This window comes from Fukomys damarensis, unplaced genomic scaffold (genome assembly GCF_012274545.1).
Source record: "Fukomys damarensis isolate Sample0158 unplaced genomic scaffold, DMR_v1.0_HiC HiC_scaffold_32, whole genome shotgun sequence".
Classification (NCBI taxonomy): Eukaryota; Metazoa; Chordata; class Mammalia; order Rodentia; family Bathyergidae; genus Fukomys; species Fukomys damarensis.
Window position 1 is genome coordinate 20,879,809 of NW_022900944.1, and position 22,593 is coordinate 20,902,401.

General features: G+C 41.0%; 1 protein-coding gene across 2 annotated transcripts in view; it reads right to left on the minus strand.

The window, feature by feature from the left end:
• Positions 1 to 2,828: 2,828 nt before the first annotated feature.
• The window catches only part of Anxa3 (annexin A3), a 63,193-nt gene continuing 43,428 nt past the window's right edge, over positions 2,829 to 22,593 (minus strand). For both annotated transcript variants that reach the window (XM_010628401.3, XM_010628392.3), the window contains 6 exons: positions 21,202 to 21,258; positions 20,741 to 20,834; positions 19,357 to 19,452; positions 14,217 to 14,275; positions 8,912 to 9,034; positions 2,829 to 3,146 (listed from right to left, as the gene is read on the minus strand). In XM_010628401.3, the coding sequence (XP_010626703.1) occupies positions 3,087 to 3,146; positions 8,912 to 9,034; positions 14,217 to 14,275; positions 19,357 to 19,452; positions 20,741 to 20,834; positions 21,202 to 21,258 (489 nt within the window). In that variant the 3' untranslated portion in view covers positions 2,829 to 3,086. The remainder of the gene's footprint in view (positions 3,147 to 8,911; positions 9,035 to 14,216; positions 14,276 to 19,356; positions 19,453 to 20,740; positions 20,835 to 21,201; positions 21,259 to 22,593) is intronic.

Here is a 22,593-nt window from a genome sequence, read left to right on the forward strand (position 1 = left end):
GTTCCATCAGAACGAGGAGAAACACCTTCGGCGCCTCCAGCTGGTCATGGCCATCTGTGGGAAGACCACGAAGAGGGCTGGAGGGCGCACTCTCTCTGGCTGTCATGACCTCTGCTGCCTTTCTTCTCGCAGCCCTCTTGGGATCACAGCTCCTTTCACTTTCATCACAATGACTCTCAGCCAAGTGTGAAGTCCAACTGTCCTGGGTCCTAGGCCTTGGCCTCCCGGCTGCAGCCCTCCCTCAGCTGCATCTGATCATCTGGAGCCTTATTTACTCATCTGTAAAATGGGGTAATATTTCGGGGGGTACCAGGTATCAAACTCAGGGCTTTGCGCTTGAGAGGCAGGCCGTGGCACCACAGAGCTAAATCCCCAGCCCTAATGGGGCAGTATTAGCACTGCTTTGGAAAACAGTAAGACAAATAAATGATACAATTCTGCAAATAGGATCTAAAATACCTAGCACCGTAGTCAGAATACAGTATGTGTTAAAAGTTTCACATTTAAAACAAAAGTCAATTACTTTAGGCATCATACTTTAATTCAATATCACACTTTAATAACATTTGATGCTTTTTGAGGTGGCTGCAATCATTATTTCCTGTGCTTTTCACAATAATCTGGCATGACTGGCAGGAAAGTTCTACTTCCTCATCTCACAAGCCGTTTTCCTTAATATTTACTGTGCACCTTCTATGCACAGGACCTGGGCTAGGAACCGAGAGACACAGCACATGCACGGACATTCAGAACGGCTGAGGGGCTGCCCCTTTCCACAACAACATGACAAGCAAGCCTCTGGGAAAATAGGAAAGTACACATCCTCTTCCTAGTTTGTGGTTGTTTCCTTACAGACTGGAGACAGAGGCTGCACCTGGAGCTCTTTAAGGGGGATCATAGCTTGAGAGAAGGAGTAGGGAGCCAGAGGGAAGAGGGAAGGGAGGAGGAGGAGGAGCGAGGGCAGAAGGGATGAGAGGGAGAAGGAAAAGGAAAAGGAGGGTGGAAGGGAGTGAGAAAAGGGAGGGAAGAATGGCAGGACGGAATGAAGGAAGGAAGGGAGGTGGGAAGGAGGGAGGGAAGAGGGGAAGAGGGGGGAAAAGAAGGGAAGGATTTGGAAAAAGTACTGTGTGGGCGTAAAATTTCTGAACTTTTCTCCAAGCCTCTCCACCTACAAAGTTGAGACTCAGGAATACTTAGGAATGTTTAAATAGCCACTCACGCAGTAAACATGCATACAAGCAGACCAAGTGTTCTATTTATCTGCTCACTTCTCTCAGATTTTAGGCTCATCGGCAAAAGAAAATGAGTATTAGTCCCCTCTGCTACGCCAGCCTCACACTTAGGAACCCTGGGCTTGGTGTGTGGTAGGTGAGCTGACAACAGCTGACGAAGGACTGTGATGTTGTCCGTGTCGCTTTGGTGCTGCTTGGTCACAACGATGACAGCTAACTGCACTTGGACTCTTACTACTTCCAGGCACACGGCCAAGCACGTCATAGGCACCATCCTACTGAATTTTACAGAATCCTGTGGCGAAGCTGGGGACTACGACAGTCACCATTTTAGAGCAGGGAAAACTTGGGCTTCATGGGGTTTAGCGGTTGCAAAGGTCGCTGAGTTAATCATGGTATGGCAGGGAGTTAAAACCAGGCTTGCTGGACTCAACCCTGGTGCTCTACTGCTTCACACACTGGAAACCCCAGAACAAGAACTAACTTCTTCATCCTTCTGTGGGATCTCAGAAGAGCCTACCAATAAAGAGTATTAATTAAAAGCCCTAGACTTCATTCACTCATTCTTTTTTTTTGGTACCAGGGCTCAAACTCAGGACCTTGTGCTTTCCAGGCAGTTTAGGTCTAAAAGGTTCCCCCAAATTCTCAAGTGTGCAGAAGGCGCCTGGATCCTGGGATGCAGCACTCATCAGTAGATTCATTCACTGATGAGCACAGGAGTCGATCTGCTCTTAGGAGGAGGGGCCTGGTCTCTCTCCCCAGCTCCTCCCTCTGCTCTCCACTCTGGGCCACCGTGACTCGAGCAGCTTTGCTTCACAGACCCTGGCACTGCGCCCTGTCTGGCTTGGAGTCAGCTGACCGTGGACTGGAATTATGAGCCCCAATAAACCTCTCTTCAAGTTGTGGGTGCCAGGTATTGTGTCTCAGTGACCGGGAAAATGACACAGACACTTCTGCAGTATGATAACTTCTACTCTAGTCCAGACTAATTACTCCAAGCAGAATTTCTTTTTAATCTCATATATTTCATGTCAGCCAAGGTATGTCTCATTAGGTCCCACTCAAAGATAACGTGAGGGATTTTTTTTTTAGAGGCATAGTTTTGCAGACATAAGGGAAAAGAACACTTTATTTGTCCTAAATACCCATTTCTGGGAAAGTCATATTTAACATGTTCAGACAGGAAGTGGTTAGATTAACAGCACTGCCCCTCCTATAGCTTGATCACAAGTAGAAAAAGCAGGACAGGGTCATGAACAACTGCATTTTAATTTCTTTTAAAGAGCTTGATTAATAAAGTAGATCAAAATTTTAAAAAACAGCAACAGCTTTTACAATAACTATGTGTTTTAAGGCACTATATCACTGGACCCACCCACACAATTTTAGTGGACTCTAAAAACAAGTACACAAATTATATGTAACAAAAGCAACAATTTTTATTATCCTGCTTTATATTTAATGATTTAGAACTATACAAAGATTGTTACTTAGGAAGCAGAGATATTTGTTAATTCTTTCATTCATTCTTTTTTTTTTTTTTTTTGGCACCAGGGCTCAAACTCAGGACCTTGTGCTTTCCAGGCAGGCACAGTGCCACTGAGCTAAATCTCCAGCCCTATTTGTAAATTCTTAATACCATTTAAAATTTCATTTATAATCTATAACATTATGAATGAGCTGCTCTAAAGTAATTACTCTTGTTTTTGTTGTTTCTGTGGAACAAAGAAAATTCCTGTGAGGCAAAAAAGTTGCTGTTTTATACTTGCTTGTACTTTAAATACCGTAAGAAAGAAAGAACAGAGGTGTTGGAAAGGTCTGTGGGAGCAGGTGACGTTTAGGGACCATCTTGACTCAGTCGTCTCCTCCACAGATCTTTGAGAGTGCATTTTCATAGTCTCCAGAAGTATCTGACTGCAAAGAACAGGACCAACAGAGAAGAACAAACGAGGCAGAGATAATGAGTGGCCATAAGTGCATCAAACCCCACAGCCTCGGGAATTCACTCGGGGCTGAGCACCCTAGAACTGTACCATTCAGAACCACGTGCCTGCACCACCACCAGGCATCCACACCACAGGTAATCACACCCTAGCCAGTGCCTTCTTCCCAAGGGGTAAGGTTTAAATTCTCCCTCGTGCACTGCAACTGAATTTCAATTTAGATTTTGAAAATTAGGTTGCAACAATTATATAATAGCTTCTAACAGTTTTTTAAAATAATCGTACTTTTAATGATATTTATTAAACACTCCTATTTGCTCAGTTACAAGGTTATAGCTCAGTGCCAGAGAATGTTCTTAATATGTAGGAGGCCCTGGGTTGAATCTCCAGTACAAAAAAATAGAGCTTACTGTGTGTTAACTCCCTTAACCCTAATAAAAGACCAGTGCAATGGGACAGGAACAGTCAGTGTCTCCATTTAACAGGTTAGTAAACCCAGAGAGCCTGCCCCTTAACTCCAGACCGTGAGGTGGCCACATCCCCACAGGCTGTATCTGTTGGTTCCTTTTTCCTGGGACAACCAAAAAGAGGTCTTGGTTCAGGGAACATATCATGTGAGGTGAAGGATTAAGGGACAGATAGTGTATATGCTATGCAAAAGATTTCATCAGAGGTAAAACTTGGCTTTTAACCTGGATTACCTAAAATTCTCACATCATATTTAATTTACTCAAGGCACACTTCCTATTCCTTAAGTTTCATTTTGGGGAAGCTGCTACTGGGGTAAATGTTAGAATAAGTAGCTATGGTAAAGTAAGTAAAAAGGGTCATGGAGTGAAAAGCACTGCTTTCATAGTAAGACACAGGCATTAATAGATATATTTCTATTATACATAGGGTTTAGTGCTTACTTTATTGATTTTTCATGAGTCTTGTTCTGCCATATGCAATGTCCTTTCAGACTGCTAGCAGTCAACAGTGCCTTTGCTTTGTATTAAAAAAGCTCCTTCACTGGCCTTGTGGTGTATGCCAGAAAATCCACAACCTAGAATTCTGGGTTTTATCCCTGACAGTTCTTTGCTCTCTTCACCAAGATATCCCACCATGCCCCTTCAGTTTTAACTCCTAAGTATCCCTCGAGCCCTTGCTCCTTCCTTTTTCTGCATGATCACCAACTCAGGGGAGGTCACTGTGATGACGCCACAGCCTCCTGCCTTGTGACATCTCTTCTGGCTTATGTCTCAAGGATCACAATACTATCCTGCTCAAACACTTCAGTGGCATCCTGGTGTGGTCGTTCACACCTATAACCTCAGCTACTGGAGGCTGAGGAGGGAGGACCTGGATTTAAGGCCAACCAGGGCAACTTAACAAGACTGTCTCAAAATAAAATTCAAAAAAGGTGGTGAATGTAGCTCAGCACTGGAGCACTTGCTTAGCATGTGAGGCTCTGGATTCAACCCCCAGCACTGCAAAAACACCGCACACACACACACACACACACACACACACACACACACACACTCCCATAAAACAAAACCACCTTGTCAGCAGGTTTCCATACTATAAAGCTAAAGACAAAACCCTTAAACATTGCCAAAAAGTCCTGCAAGGTCCAGTCCTTCCATCCTCATTCTGTTTCCTCTAGCACCAGCTTTTCCCATTTGCAATTCCTTTTGTCACAATGTTCTACTGGCTCCCCATCTCCAAATCTCTGCCTGTTAATATCTATTCATTTTCTAAGTCAGCATCATAATTTCCTCATAGATGCCTTCCCATCTGTCAAATTCTGTTAGCTGCTCTTTTAGCACCATGTCTCTTTCCTTCATACTGAACACTGTACTCTCAAAGCTCTTTTTAACTGAACTAAGCTTGCTGCTTGGATTTTTACTTCTCAGTAGCCCCCTAAGTTGACCCTCTAATTAAGCAAGAGCTCAACTGCGTACTTTCCTCCTCCCTTTTGCCTTATATTTCCAGAGCGTGGATCTTTGGCATCTCTGGCATCCTGCTGACCAGCATGACCCCTGGCCTACAGGAAGCATTCAATTCATGTTGTGGACCTGACTGCAAAGGTAGGCTAAAGACCCATTGTTTTAAGAAATGTTCCTTATCTAACCCCCAACTTCTTTCTTCTTAGTTCTTATATTTCTGTCCCTTTCTACCCCACAATGAAGTATTTAATTTTGTTGTTTCAGTTATCACCTGATTCGTTTTGTTTTGTTTTGTGGGAATCAAACTCATGGTCTCACGCATGTTTGGCAAACACTGTTCCATCTCTGTCGCTAGCCCACAACTATTTGGTTTTTCACTCCTACTTCAAGCTTCCACATAGATTATGAGTTTACTGCAGCAACTATGACATCTTCTTTCAGTAAAGAACCTTACTTACTAATAGATACATAATTTACTGAGAAAGGAAACTTTTCAAAATGTAACTTCATCTCCATTTTTCATTAATATCTTCTTTATTTTTTAATATATATATATTTTTTATTGGTACATTTTAAGTATACAGCACTGTTACATCCATCATTGGGATCTTGTACCTTTACCCGATGCATCATTAATATCTTCTTAATAAATAAAAAGAAACGCATTTCTTAACCTCTATTCTTCCTCTCCTTCCCTCTACCAATCATCACGAGATAGGTGTCACTAAGCAGAGAAATATCTAAACTGTGGGTGGAAGGGAAAGAATGAATCAAGCTACCGTTATTGTCTGAATTTCAGAAACTTAGCCATCTGCTCATCAGTAGGGAAAATAAAATATTCCCTAATAATGTATATTAGGTGGTAGAAATAAAGGAATTTATGCTATTTCACATCACAGCCTGACCACTTCAGTGATGAATTTTTATTTTTATCCAACTACAAATAGTTTAAATGTTTTCTAGTACAAGAAATCTCAATTACCCAAGCCATGGGGAACTGAGATTAAATTAAATTAATTTAATTTTCTGGCTTGCTGAGGGTGAACTCAAATTCCTCCTTGTGCATCAACCTAGTTATGGACAATTGTTATGAAATGTGTGAGTCTACTTTTCTGCCTTAGTAAGTACAATTTGTTTAACATTATCAAATCTTTCTCTGATGGCTGAAACGACTGTAAGGTGCCAGGATCGATTCAAATAGAACTGAGTGTGAACAGTTGACAAAATCTGTGCTAAGCCCCAGGTAGAATCAGTTGCTTTTTTAAACATGTTCCTGACTTCAAGTTACTCGTTTATCTTTTTTTCTGCAAATGATTAGAGCAAAAACAAAGACTTTGGTTTAAAAGCAGAGGATATTAGTGAATAAATCTAGTAGAATGATTAATGTTAATTCTTTCATTCATTCATTCAGAAGTCATCTGTCGAGTCTGTGACAGAAATGTTCCCAAAACGGCAGCCGTAGGCCTAGGCTTGTGCCTGACCCAGGGTGGCCATCATAGGGAAGCTCACAGAGCGGGTAGGACTGAAGACTTCTGCTGCTCAAAGTCACACAGGAACACAGTTAAAGCCAGGCAACTCGGTGGCCAGGGCTTGGCATTTTTGCTTTCAGGAAGTTCAGCTTCATCTGCGCTTGAGGGAGGCAGATACTGGGAAGCCACCCAGAGTCCAGATGTGCACTGTACACAAACAACTGCTCAGCTGGGCCCAAGGTGGCAGGAGTCCAAGACTCTACTCCCATCATTGGGCCCTCAACACTCCAGAGTGAAAGCTCCCTGCTGGGCTCCTGGCCACTGCACCCCTCTTGTCCTAGCTCCTCCTTCAACTCCCAGCATGGACCTGAGAATGTGCAGGTTCCAATGCTCATTTTCTCAAAACACTCCATAGGATGGAGCGGACGCAGAGGTAATGAAGCTTTACAGCCTCAGGATCTGTGCAAAGCCACCCTGGACACATCTTTCCTCTTAGTCAGTGTGGCCCTGGCAGCTGGGGTAGTTACCACCTCAATCTCAGCTCCCATTTGTTTCAAGGAACCATCTTGACTACCACTCTCTGGACACTTTCATGTGCCATCTGGGGCTTGAGGCAGCAAAATCAGTCAAGGCAAGGCTGTTAGGCAGATCTGAGGTTTCCCCTGAACCCTGCATTTATTTGCCAATTGCTATACCTCTCGGTACTGACTTCTGAACCAAGAGCTTGAGGTACGGAAGCCTCTTGTATAATTTTTTTTAGTTTTACTTCCTTGTGAAGTGCAATAATTTGTGACTTTTGGGGGCTTTCTATGTAAATAATTATATCAGTTGAGATCTAAGAACTACAATTGGTTTCATTCTTTAAAGCAGAATGGAAGGGGTAAAACACATTTTAGGAAGCTTTTCATTCAAATGATAGAAACAAGGACTGGGGATTTATTTAGCTCAGTGCTGCCACCACCTGCCTTGTAAGTGCAAGGTCCCCAGTTCAAACCCCAGTACCCCCCGCCCCCCAAAAGAAACACAACACGTTAATTTTTTAGAACCAAGAAACTATAAAAAATTGATAGATTCTGTTGAATCAGATTTAAAATTTCTGCCTAGGAGAAATACCTCCAGCCAAGGCAGAAGACAAATAACAAACTGAGCAAAGTATTTACAATGGGACAATGAGCTAATCTACCTCACGTAATATGAGGTCTCAGACAAACACCCAAGAGAATAAATAATAAACAAAGAGCACAGAGAATCACAGAAAAAGGAAAGAGAAGCACTCCAAAAAGGAAAAACTCTTCAGCCTCACTCATACTTATGAAAAATGTACATTAAAGAAAAATGTCCATTAAAATTACTCTGAGATATACTTCCTTAACTGTCAGACTGTAAAAAACACAAAAGGGTTGTTTGTGGGCTGAAAAATAGCTCTGTTCCAAGGCTGTGGAGAAACAAGGGCCCAGGCCCTCCTCATGCAGGTAGAAAAATGGAAATCAAATTATAGTATTTACCCAAATTAAAAATGTATCATAGCTGTTTCAGCAATTGTGCAGCTGAGAATTTATCCCACAGACACATCTATGAAATTGTGTATGCACGTGATGGCACTGTTTATGATAGCAAGAAACTGGAAAAATCTGTTGAGGCCTTTCATGCAAATATACAAACAATGCAATAATAGACAGCTGTTAAAAATGAGAAAGCTTCCTACACACTAAAAGCAACAGAACGGAAGCTGCAGGACCACGCTATTCTTTTTATATAATGAAGAGGAAGTTTATTATTGATTTTATTAATATTATTTTTTTTTTGGTACTTGGGATTGAACTCAGGACCTCGTGCTTGTGAGGCATGTGGCGGCACCACTAAGCTAAATCCCCAGACCCTAAAATGAATTTTTATTTCTTTACATTGTCATAAACATGAAAAAAAATAAAACCACTGCAATATAAACAACAGACACTGGGATGGGGATGTAGCTCAATGGTTCCACCGCCTGCCTTACAACTGCAAGGTTCTGAGTTTGATCCCCAGTACAAAAACAAACAAACAAACAAAACAAAACAGACACATTATACACGCATTTCACAAAAGAAAAATTAAAAACCAGTAAATCTAAAAAAAAAAAAGGTTGAATATCTACAATATGCCTCGGATTTTAGAGCTGAAAAAGATGACTACCTTTAAGGAACATTCTGCTGTAACTATTTAAAACTCAGAAAACACATTGACAAGGAGAAAGAAATCTAAATTATGTATCTCTATGTTTCAAGGACTATAAGGGAAAGGTGGTGAAGAGAGAAGAGCAAAACATGTTCTGCTATTTCTAAAAGGAGACTTACTTTGATGGCTGAATAGAGGGAATAGCCATAATGCTTCTTGAACTCATAGCGAATGTCCAAAAGGTCAATTTCTGATCTGGAAACCATTATTCGGTTGAGAGTAAACTCATCAGTTCCAGCACCCTGTTAGGAAATGCAGGTGTTCACAATGTAAATTTCATTATTCACAAAATGACACAGATGTAGATCTAGACTTATAAGATATAAAATATTCAACTGCAGTGATTCTTCATCCTTTTACCCTCCAATGTCATTACTCATTTATTCAAGAAATACTTGCTGGGCCCCTCCGCCATGCCAGCACCATGTTAAATGCTGAAGAACTGAGAGAAGATATCCCTGAAAAGTTTCCGATTGTATAAGCAAGAATTCTGTAGGCGAGAAAACAAACCACTGCAAAGTACTGTAGTCTGACACACAAGAAATACTGGGCACCGTGGGTATCTACTGGGGGGCCAAGAAAGATGAAGGATTAGGAAAGCCATGTCCAAGAAAGACACGTTTACACTGAAGGGAATTTTAGTGGTCCCCCTGCGGGTAAATAATAAACCTTAGGCAAAGGAGTGGGTTCACAGAAAGAAAAGAATGTTCCATTAGAGAATATTGCATGTGTGAAAGTTTTGGACATCCCAGGAAATATAATCAGAGGGAGATCATAAGACACGCATCTGGAGAGACTAGCCCCTTCTAATCACGAAATGAAATTCTAACTTTATCCTCCATGTGAAGAACCAAAGGAATGTTTTACACACAAACATGTGGAGATAAGGTCCTGTCTGCGGTTTTAGAAGATGACTGCAACCTTGATACAAAGAGCACATGACCGGGAAGGAGAACGAAGATAAGGGAACCAGATGAAAGTCTCTGGGATTCATCAAAGGTGACCGCAGTCATAAAGGAAAGAGGTGATGGTGAGCTGAACTAGAGCACTGGCAGCGAGGATGGGAAAAGTGGGAAGATTTGAGAGGTGCTCGTGCAGGTGGACGGACAAACAATGATGAATCACTCGAGGATGATGAAGAGGGAGCATAAGACTTCTGGCTAAACGGTAGGTAGATGTTGACTCCATTTATTTATGTATCCAATAATACCAGCTATTATACCCAGGTGTGAATAAACAACACAGATTCTCCTCAGTCCTCATGGAGCTTATGTTCCATTAGATGGAGAGAGTGTGTAAAACAGTGAATTGTTTAAGTAAATATTAAGGGCGGGGGATTTAGCTCAGTGGTTCTGCTGCCTGCCTTGCAAGTGCAAGGTCCCAAGTTCGATCCCCGGTACCAAAAAAAAAAAAAAAAAATTAATTTCAGAATCATGCCTGCTCCCGACCCAGCAGCCATGGCTCAAGCGCCAGGAAGGTAGTCATGCGGGTGCCCCTGAACCCCCATAAGCCCCCCACACACACTCTCAGACCTCCTGACTGTGCAAGTCTTTGGACCCACTCTGCAAAGACAGAGGTAGTCATCAAGGGTATTTTTCTGAGTTCCCAACTTCGAACATCTTTAAAGAAAGGGTGGGGGAAACCTGTAATAGAACGTTGTGGAGTTCAACCATTCAGAAGGTTGGGGAACTCAATCTGGGCCTTGCAGCCCGAGGTCAGTCAGCATCATGGGGTTCAGCCATCAGCTAACTGAGATCAGGGGTCTTGCATCCTCGCTCTGTCTGAGCCATTAAATGGTAAATACACTATATTGAAATTTTGTTCACTGCAGACATGTTCTGGACTGCTTCTTGATTTCAATTTAATTCAAATGATTTAAGGGTGATAGACTAGTGACTACCACAGGTGGTCAGTATCTTAAGTTGTGCTTGATCAATGTGTTGCTGACTGTATCAGTTGGGATAAAGCATTGCCGTTGATTTGATGAGCTGTTTTCTCTGATGTTATGAAGATGAGAATGTCTGTGGGTCGTTAGAGACACAGAAGCTAGGGCGCAACTATATCAGGAAGGTTTGGGTGATAATCCAGAGATTAAACCAAGGACAGTCCGACAACAAAAATTAAAATGAGAAAACACTTAAGCAAGACACAGGGACAGACTTCCAGTTTACCAATGGCAAACAGTAGGGCAAATGAGGATGAAAAGGCCGATAGTGAACCACCAGGACACCCTGAACTCAAAGCACAGGAAGTAACAAAACAGATCAATCAGGCTCTGGAAAAATTCAAAACAGAAATAATTTCCCAGATAACCATAGAGATAGTGAGCAAAATGGAAGTCGTGATTCGAGACTCTAGAGCAGAAACTGACAAAAAAATAGATGAGCTCAGGACCATGATAGAAGCCATGAAGGCCCAGCATAAGAAAGAAATGGAAAAAATAAACGCCCAACATAGGAAAGAAATGGAATCCATAAAACAGATTCAAACAGATATCCAGGAGATTAAACACTCTATTGAAAGTGTACGCAACAGAATAAAAGAATGCGAAGATAGGCTCTCAGATATAGAAGATAAGATTGCAGTCAGTGACCATGAAAAGAGAGGTCTCTTAAAAACAGTAAGAGATCATGAGAAATCGATCCAACAACTCCTAGATGATGCAAAGAAGAATAACATAAGACTGATAGGAATACATGAAGTAGCAGGAGAAAATACAAATGACTTAAAAAAGCTGTTTGCAGAATTAATGACAGAAAACTTCCCAAACAGAGGGGAAGAATTTGACATTCAGATAACTGAGGCATATAGGACCCCAACTAGCTACAATCAAAAAAAATCTACACCTAGACATATAATAATCAAGATCCCAGAAACCCAACAGAAGAACAAAATACTACAAGCAGTAAGAGAAAAGAAACAAATCACATACAAAGGAAAGCCCATCAGAATCACAGCAGACTTTTCAACACAAACCCTTGGGGCAAGGAGAGCCTGGAATGAGATATTTCAAGTACTAAAAGAGAACAACCTCCAACCTAGACTGATGTATCCAGCAAAACTCTCTTTCAAAATGGATGGGGAAATAAGACACTTCCACGACAAAGAACACCTGAGAAACTACATGAATACCAAACCAGCACTACAAGCAATTCTAAACAAGATCCTAGAAAAAGACAATGAAGGCAACAACACCATGAGGCCCAACAGAGCAAATCAAATAGGCAAGGCAAGAAATTAAAAGGAGAAGGTGAAAAAGTAAAAAGAGTCAACAAAAGGCCAATAACATGTCAATAATAAGTCAGTACATATCAGTTATAACCAGCAATGTCAATGGCCTCAACTCACCAATCAAGAGAAATAGACTGGCAAAATGGAATAAGAAGCAAAATCCAACAATATGTTGTATACAAGAAACACACCTAGTGCAAAAAGAAGCCCATAGACTGAAAGTGAAAAGATAGAAAACAATTCTCCATGTGACAGGAGCCCAGAAAAAAACAGGGGTAGCAATCTTATTTGCAGACAAAGTAAATTTCAAACCAAAACTGAATCTAGTATTATTGATGTAGGACAGTACTGTATCATACCTCTATGAATGTAAAATATCTAGTACCTGCTTTATGATACATAGTAGGGACCGTGCTTTATCAGAGCTACATTTAATGATATTACTCTAGAATGTTCTCTTTCCAGATGATGATTAAGAGGCTAATAGAAAAAATGGTGCCAGGTACCACAACAGCAACAGAACTTTGCTGTTGTCTGGATATTATTCTTTTCTTTGTTTTTTTTTTTTAATGGAATGTGCTGAATGTCTATAATTTTGTTCAGATGACTACAGAACCTGGAAAAGCTGTTGCTCCTATCGATCCATAACATACTATTATTAGTCTATACACACACACACACACACACACACACACACATATATAACTTGAATTTTGGGAAACTTTAACGGTGCTGCCAACTTTGGAAAAAGTCATCCCAATTTACTGTGTTGAGTTGGCATTGTACAGAAATGGACAGCCATATTGGTCTAGAAATGTTAATTTATTTTTATTTTTTATTTTTTTTCCATGTGTACAGGGGTAACACATCGTATTAAATATGTAAGGTCATATCTACGTGGGATTGATTACAGAAACTAATAAAGTATTCTCTAAATAATGAAAAAAAGAATAAGACAAGACTATAAGAGTGAGAAGCAATTTAAATATGTTCAGGGACCACTTTCATCTCCAGAATCAAGGATTATTTTAATGTTACATCATTGCCTTTTCTCTTTTACTTTCCTTGTTAGTTTTATTTTAGGATTCCCTATTTCTAATGTTCATACAGAGATTTCTTTAACTGAAATACCGAATAGTTTCTTTGAGTGAAAAATTATAATAGTACACAGGATCCTAATGAGATAATTAATAATGTGAAATAGGAAGTAAAGGGCTAAAGGTGTAGGGAAAGTGGGAAGGGCGGGGGAAAGGTAATAAGGGAGAGAAAAAAATATGAGAAACTGAAAAAATGGAAATAAAGTGCTTGTAAATGGGGAGGGGAGGAGAGGGTGAAGGGAGGGCAGGGACAAGGGGAAAAAATGAGAATCAAGACCTGTCATGTAAAGGTACAGAATCCCAATGATGAATGTAACTGTATTGTATACCTAGATTGTACCAATAACCTCAATAAAAATTAAAAAAAAATTAATAAAAACTATGAAGAAAATAAAGCTGGTGAATAATGGAGAATGACGAAAGGGAGCCTAGCGACACAACAGAGATCAAAACTGGGGAGCCCCTCTCTGGAGGGGATCAGAGTTGAGACCTGATCATAGCCATAGACAAATCTGAAGGGGGAGGAACGGGACAACTCAGCACGCTGGGCAAGGCAGCTGCTGTTGGGGCTGTCCAGGAGATGACCGAACACAGGAGGGAAGACTTGGCTGTGGGCTGAGGGAGGGAAAGGACACATGGAAACACAGGAAACGTCCAGTGAAGAAACTGAAGTACGCGTCGCCATGTGCCAGGCCCTGATCTAGGGTGTGAAGATACACGAGGGTGTGGCTCAGAGCCCACTGGCCAGCTGCAAAGACAGACAAGCAAGCAAGCGCAGGGCCGCCCGAGGGCCTGGAAAGGCTGAGGACTCAGCACAGCGAGGCTGCCTAAGAGGCTTCCAACTCTCAAGGGCTAAGTCTGAGGTCCAACTGCCCACGCTTGCGGTGAAGGGAGGGAAATCAGTGCACATATCCCTGCCATCCTCTCTGGACTGACTGGAATATTTACCGTCAGTCTCTGAGACGAATGGACAAACTGGCTACAAAAGGGAACTCACCCAAGCGGAAAAGGAGGATGACATTCCATCAACATTAAGCAATATGTTTACATTCTCCCTGAGGGATGCTAAGAATGCACACGAAATTTCCAGACCCACCTTCAAAGAGCGGTGCAGTCTTCCAGCTAGAAAGGCAGGCGTGTTCCTCACACAGTGAACTGTTATAAAAAGCAACATCATAATTAGCTTTCTTTACTAAAAACTGAGTTCATCTATAGTAACTTTTTAAAAAGACTCTGGATTGTTACTCCAGTCTCCTCCCTCCCCATGATTAGCTTTCGTTTACAATGAAAGAAAGGCTGTTTAACCTGAATTTCAACGCCTTATAATGTCATATTTGCACAGAACTTTAGTGCAGTAATTATCTTCCACCACGGGGAAAATAAAATTTCCTGCCACAGAGACCCCCACCGTGTGACTCATCCCTGTGTCGCAGACACACAAACACCTACACTTGTGCAGGTGATTCCCGAGGGTGCGCCATCCGCAGAGCTAATACCTTTGGCTGCTGATGAACAGCCTGGGCCTGAGGACAGCAGAGATGTGGCTCTGAGGACTTCATTAGGTAAGAACCGCTGGACCTCAACTGCAAACCAACTGTTCCCATAGAAGGATTTTCATTTTTATTTATTTTTAGGTACCGGGAACTGAACTCCACTCGTTGCACTTGCGAGGCAGGAGGCAGAACCGCTGAGATGAATCCCCAGCCCATGGAAGGATTTTTAAATGACTAGATTAGAATGTATAGCCTGCTGAACTACATTAAAACCAGTGCCTGTAACTTAATTTAGTCATTTAGAAAAAGAATAATCTTTCAAATTTTTTTAATTTTATTGAGTTTATTGGTACATTTTAGGGATACAGTAGTTACATTCATTGTTGGGATCATGTACCTTTACATGGCAAGTCTTGATTCTCATTTTTTCCCCTTACCTCTGCCCTCCCTTCACCCCCTCCTCCCCTCCCCATCTACAAACACTTTATTTTCATCTTTTCATTCTCTCACATTTTTTTCTTTTCCCTTTTTGTTCTTCCCCTACGTATCACACCTTCCCTACACCTTTAGCTCCTTTCTTCAAATTTCTAAATGTCAGTAATCTTATTAGAATCTTATGCATTGTTGCAGAATATTCACACCAGGGAAACTATTTGGTATTTACACATGTGTCACTTATTTATTTCACTTAGGAGTATATCTTCAATATGTATCCATTTTCCTATGAATGAATCTATTCTCTCGCTCTTTATGGCTGAGTAATATTCCATTTTATAGAAAAACCACAACTTCTTTATCCAGTTTCCAACGGATGGGCAAATAGGTTGTTTCCAAGATTTAGCTATTACAAACTGTGCCGCTATAAACATGGGTGCACATACTTCTCTGTGATATGATTCTTTTAGTTCTCTTGGAAGGATACCCAGCAGAGGGATGACTGGGTCAAATGGAACCTCCAGTCCAAGCTCTTTGAGGTATCTCCATATTGATTTCCATAGTGGTTGCACTAGTCTGCACTCCCACCAACAATGGAGGAGGGTTCCTTTCTCCCCACAACCCCGAACCTTTCAAATTTTCATTTTGAAATAAGAGAAACAGAAAAAAAAAAACAGAAGGAAAAAAATGGACAATATATGAGTAAACATGAGCTGGATATATATGAGTAAACAATTATGCTTTTTGAAATAAAGTAGCCCAGAATAGAAAGTCTACTTGGGAAGAAACCCACTGATCACAGCACAATTATTTTCATAACCTTAAATGTGATCTACAAGTAGGAATGTGTGCAAAGGGGAGTAGATTTTATAATGAATTCTGGAGCTCAGAAAAAGAGGAAGCCTTGGCTTGCTCAGGATGATATGAGTAAACAATTATGCTTTTTGAAATAAAGTAGCCCAGAATAGAAAGTCTACTTGGGAAGAAACCCACTGATCACAGCACAATTATTTTCATAACCTTAAATGTGATCTACAAGTAGGAATGTGTGCAAAGGGGAGTAGATTTTATAATGAATTCTGGAGCTCAGAAAAAGAGGAAGCCTTGGCTTGCTCAGGATGGCTTAGGGACTATGGGAAGCTAAAAGACTGGTTTGTGTAGGTAGGTGACTCAAGGAAACAGAACCATGAAAACCATCAGACACAAATGTGTGACAAGGAACAAACCAGTTGACTTGGTATCACCTAAATTTTTTCAAGCTTGTTTTATGTAAGCTTTAATAACTTGATCAAAAATCATTATGACCTCTTTTATTCTATTAAGCTTTTTAATCATCCTCACTCAACTAGTTTTGTACACTTTTTTTTTTTTTTTGGTACAGGGATTGAACTCTGGACCTTGTGCTTACAAGGCAGGCAGTGGCACCACTGAGCTAATTCCCCGGCCCTTGTACAATCTTTTATTTTTATGATCCTTTCTCTCCTTTAGCTTGCCCTCTGCCTTATGGTCTTAAATACCAGGTTTGTTCTTCCTGTCTGAAATGTGGGAAAGTAGCAGTGTATATTAGTGGTAAGAAAATGTATATTAGCACCCAAAACCACAGGTAGAAGGTCACGGGGGTCCGTTAGAGTTAATTACTGTGGCCGAGACTTTACAACCACCCATTTCCTACCCTCTTCATTTTCCTGACCAAACTTTAGTCAAGCTTCTCTCTTTCAATCTGCCCCCAAACTCAGACTTGCTCCCAATTCAGAGCAAGCGCTAAAGTGAAGATCCTGCTCCATTTGCAGCTTATCCCAAGAATTCAGCTGACCCATGGAGATAGGTGTCCTTTCAAACCCCAGGGGCCATGACCCTCTGTCTGCTGAACTCTCCATGGAAAGTTTCTGTTGAGTTTGCTTACCCCTTCCTACAAAAGTGAAGACTTTTCTGTTGGGTTTTTGAGACTCTTATACACTTCTGAGATTAAACTGCTCTCCCCTCTTGCAACAGTGTTTTTGAGTGAAGCTTCCCTTTAAATCTGGATTGGGTTTTACTTGACAACTAGTAGGCTCTTACTGTGGGCTTCTACGATGATACAGCCAAGACAGTTTTCATGTAAAAAACAAAGTGCTAACACACGGCAGTAGCTTGGCAGGATCTGGGAGGTGGGTAGGAACGGGAAGTGACTGCCAGTGGGTACAAGACTTCTAGCGCTGATGAAAATGACCTAAACTCAGATGGTGGTGGCAACTGCCAAACTCCAAAATGGATTTAAAAAGCACTGAATTTTATAGTTTGAATGGGTTAATTTTTTGTATATGAATTTATTTCAGTGAAGATCTCTTGATAAAATGGTTTTATTCCAATGGTAGATTGAAATAGAACATCCAAGTGTGAAATATCTTCAATTTTAAATTAGGTGAGTTATTATATGACTTTTTACTTCATAAAACAGTGTACATTGTAGCCCAGATTTAAGCACAATTCAATGTATAGTTCCAAGAATACTTAACTCAGTGGATCTGAAATGTTTCCTAAGGCCCCGTGTGTTAAATGCTCAGTCCCAGGGCTGGGGATGCAGCTCACTCACAGAGCAATTATCTAGTACACACCAGGTCCTGGGTTCAATCCCCAGCAATGCAAAAAAAAAAAAAAAAAAGGGGGGGCTTAGTCCCCACCCCATGGAACTGTTGGGAGATGGTGGCACCTGGAGGGGTAGAGCCTAGGTGGAGGAAGTTAGGTCACCTGGGGCTTTGAAGGGGACTTCGGGACACTGGCTCTTTGCTTCCCAGCAGCTATGAGGAGAACAAGCCTCTCCATCATGAGCCTCTTCTGTGATCTATGAGCTGCCTCAAGCCCAAAGAAACAAGGCTCAGAGACTATAGACTAAAACCTCCGAAACTATGAGTCAAACTATAAACCACTGCCTTTTCTGAACCGATCGCTCAGGTTATTTAGTCACAATGACAGACAGCTGACTAACAGCGAGTCAGGGTTTGTACATCAATAAGGTTTTTCAAATATTGCAGCTTAGCATGACCAGGCAGAGCAACAAAATTAAGGATTAAAAATAGGAAATGGAAAAAAATAATAACTGGCTACATCATCACCACTGGAACATTCTCAGAACTCATATTGAGAAAATGATCTCACTTCCATTTGTTTTAAACTGAAAAAGACATTTTTTCTTTCTTGGCCTATCTTTTAGTAATTCTATCAGAGTTGAGAAGTTTTCTGTTTGTTTGTTTTCTTTTGTTTGTCTGAGCCAACATTTGGATGAAGAGCCCTGGTCTTGGCACTCAAGAGAGGATCAGAAGTGAAATAATGTATGTGGAAGAATCTTAAAGAAATGATACCTGTAACGCAGTAAGGCAAGTGCCTGGCACATGATAAGTTATTTAAAAATAAAATGACATGCCCTAAAGGGGAGTTCAGCCTTCAGAGGTGAGATGAATCCCACGCCCAACTCCTAGACAGTTACCCTCAAATACCAGCTGTCTTCATCTTACCAGAGGTACAGTGAGTCACAATAATGGATATCAGAAGTGACCTCTATCTGGGGAAGTGACAAGTGTGTGCAGTCCAAGCAGTCCACCCTGGCACCACTGGAGAAGAAGCCTGCAGTAATCCCAACAGCCTCCCCAAGTAGCCACGGCTAAAGATCCTGGACAAGTCTGGGTGTGCACCAATACTAATAGATTTTATTGCCTGATACTTGACTAAGGAATAAAAAATCCAGTCTTTTATTAGGGTCTCATTCCTTTGAATGGACCTTGCTTACCAGGGGTTCTCCTGGTGCCTAAAAGGCCAGACTGAAACCCCACCACTTGTCTAACTTGTGAACGCAGGAGTCTACACAGGAAAAGATTCAGCCTGAAAAGTTTTCTATTTGACACACCCCTGCTCACTTGGTCAAGGAGGAAACACCTCACTCTGACCTTGGCTCCACTTTGGCAGGCCAATGACATCTTCCAGAAATAACCAAATATAGTGAAATAGCATATTGTCTTAGGTCTCAGTTTTCACGAAGGGTCAAAAAAAATGTTGGTCAAAATGTAATATTTCAGCTCTCAAGGAGTCTACAATCTAAACATGGTGACAAACTTAATAAAAATTCAAAAGGCAAAGTAAGAGATAAATAGATAACTCCCTCACACATCACTGAACAATATTTGTGGAGCCCATTGTCTGTATTGTGGATTGTGCTGGGGGTGGCCAGGAGTATACAGATGGACCAGTCAGGATTTTCACATGAAAGGAACTCACCTTGACATTAAATTAAAGAAAGTGCAAAGTAACTCCATTAATCAGCACTCAAGAGCTTACCTATGGCCAGCAGTAAGTCTTCAAAATGCCCAGATAATTCTCCTTTAATGCTCTCCTCAATGTCCTTCTGGCTAATATTTCTGTATTCATCAAATGCTAAAAAGTATTACCACAAAAACATTTAAGGCATTCCATGCTTGAATATATTTTAGGTTTTTTTTTTTTTTTGATGTGCAGTAGATCAAGATGCAAACTTAAAAACTGCCCTCCCTTTTTAAATCATCAAAATTTGAGCACAATAAAATCTAGCTTCATAGGCCATTTTCTTCAATGACCTTCCAATGCTTTTTCCAGGTTGCAGCTTTAAAAACAGCCTGAAAGGTTAAATGATAAATAATTTATCTAGTAAGGTAGACTACTTTAAGAATGAGAGCAGCCCCCCGGAAATAATACTGTGGTCATTAGTCAAACATGTTTTATCTGCCAAAGGAATCTTCACGATGAAGTTTTCCTTGTGCTGAGTGAATCATTCCCTAAAGCACAATAGCCCACTTCACACGTACAGGAAGGCATTTGAATTTCTTATCAGCATTTGCCCCAAGCAAAACCTATACATACGTTATCAAGTTTATAAGCATATTTTGTAAGCTAAGTAAATTTTTAAAAAAGAAATTTTGGGGTTGGATCTGTGGTCATATGATTTTTATTTTTCAAACAAAGGTATTGCATTACCAAAAAGAAACTGGATTACTATGATTTTATAAGATCAATAAAGGAAGCTAAGGAAGGACATTTTAGAATCAATCATAGTGATATCCTTATGTTTCCTCTCTTTTTTACAGGCTAGCAAGACCAGGCATACACAGTGGTTGTTGCCTAAGGTGACACCCAGGAGCAACAACGGTCAGATGGCGGCTACAGCAAAGGGCCTTAGAAAGAGCCCTGAGGGAGAGGGTGGGTGCCAGCAGTCCCACAGTCCCACTTGTAGGTCTGACAGAAGAGCTGGTCTTCCCCGTTTCTTCATTTGCCTTTATATCAGAAAGAGCTGAACCCTGGTCAGCATTAATGCATCAATAAAAAGTTACGCGGAAAGCCTGGCTTTTCTGGAAAGTGGTTCACTTGGGACAGTGGGGTGGAGGAAGGCCAGCCAGGCTCCTCCACCCCAGAAAAGGACTGTCTGCTGGCTCGCTCCAGGGCTGCCTCTTCTCTTCTCCCTCTCCCCAGCCTACTACCTGTTACCAGGGAACCTACTCAGTCTTTATGGGAGAGCTAAACAGGGCTGGAACTGCTGGGAATTACAACATGGCTTTCTAATTTTATTTACTCAAATGTTTATTTTTAAAAAGATGGAACAGACTTATCATTTTAACTTTACTTCTGTATATCGGACCCAACCAATCTACAAAAACAACATAAACCAAAAAGGACTGAGTGTGAGTCATACTTAATTTCAGTTGAGGAAAGCTCCGTAAGCACAGGATCTCGGTGAATTTATCTTCATCCGTACCCCATTTGTTCTCACCAGCATTGTAAAGAATCTACGGACAAAGGAGGGAAACTTATGTGTTGTTACAGACACGGTTCTCTCTCTCTCTCTTTTGAGGGAGAGGAATAAGAAGAGTGGGAAGCTTTAGTTTATTTCCAAGGTCAGTGAGATCCTCTATTATCTAGGTCTCTTACTGTAGCAGACTAGAAATTGGGAGGCTGGAAGAGAAGGAGCCTGGGTGTGATCACCATTGCTGAAGAAGGCAGAGGCTGGGCGGGGTGAACCTGGTCTCCAGGCTTCTGCTTCTGATGGGAGAAAAGACAGCCTCAGGGGTCCTACTGTCTTGCTCCCTATGACAGAAATGCAAAGGCTGAGATGAGGAAGAATAAAGGATACCTTTTACTTGCTCTATTACTGACCTGAGCATCTTTCTTGGCCAGATGTTCATCCACTTTCAGACTTTCATCTCTTCTACCCTATGTCGGGATGACAAAAACAAGGTCACTCCTTCAAGAACAGAAGAGTTTAATGTTGAGCCTTTTACTAGCAAGACATCTCCGTGGTTTTCCTGCAGTGGAAGCCATGAAGCAGAGGCGAATCAGGCACTCTCGTTTCCAATCCTAGCTCCACCACCAGATACTCATGAAGTTGATAGCAAATCACACAATATTTGAGTCCCCCACCTTCTCTGAAAACTCGAAGGTGTTAAGAAGATGAAAGAACGAGCCATAAACTAAGAAAATACTTATAAAGCGTATCTAACAAAGGACTTAGAACCAAAATATATGAAGGATCCTTACTGTTCAGTAAGAAGATAACAAACAACTCAATTTAAAAAATGAGCCAAAGTTCTGCTGAGACCTCACCAAAGAAGATGTATAGATATCAAGAAAGTATATGAAAGGAAGCTTCACATCATACATCATATGGGAACTGTTAATTTAAGCAATAATAACGTGCATCTACTGTATTAGAATAGCTAAAATCCAAAATACTGGTGACCCCAAACACTGGTGAGGATACGGACAATGGAAGCCCATTGCTTGTGAAAATGTAAAATGGCACACTCACTCTGGAAGACGGTTTCAGGTTCTTATACTACTAAGTATCTTACTATATGATCCTGCAATCATATCCCTTAATATTACCTGAGTTAGAAACAAGTCCAAACAAAACCTCACACATGAATGTTTAATAGAGACTTCATTCACAATTTCCACAATTTAGTATCAGCCAGGATGCCCTCCAACTGATGAAACAAATATTCCATACAGTGGGATATTGTTCAGTCCTAACAAGATATGACTTGCAGAGCAATGAAGACATAGAGGAAAGTTAAAGGCAAATAACTAAGTGAAGGAAGCCTGGATGAAAAGGGTACAGAGTAAAAATTCCAAATATAGTATGTTTTAGAAAAGGCCAAGCTCTGGAGACAATACAAAGATGAGAGGTTGGCAGGGGTTGGGGGAAGGGATGTATAAACTGGCAGAGCACAGAGGACTTTTAAAGCAGAAATTATTCTTTCCAATACTGTGATGGTAGATATACAACATCATACATTTTTCAAAGTCCACAAAACTATTCAACAGAGTGAACCATTATGTAAACTACAGACTTGAATTAATAACAGTGTATCTATCACTAGTCACTCAGCAACTGTGACAAACCACATCAAGGCAAGTTTTTGATACAAGAAGTCCCCAACTCAGACACAGTCACACTGCGAACTTTCACAGGTGTACTGTATAAGATTCACAGGTGCACTATGTAAAACTCACTTTGTCGGATTACAAATGAATCCAACTTTCCAG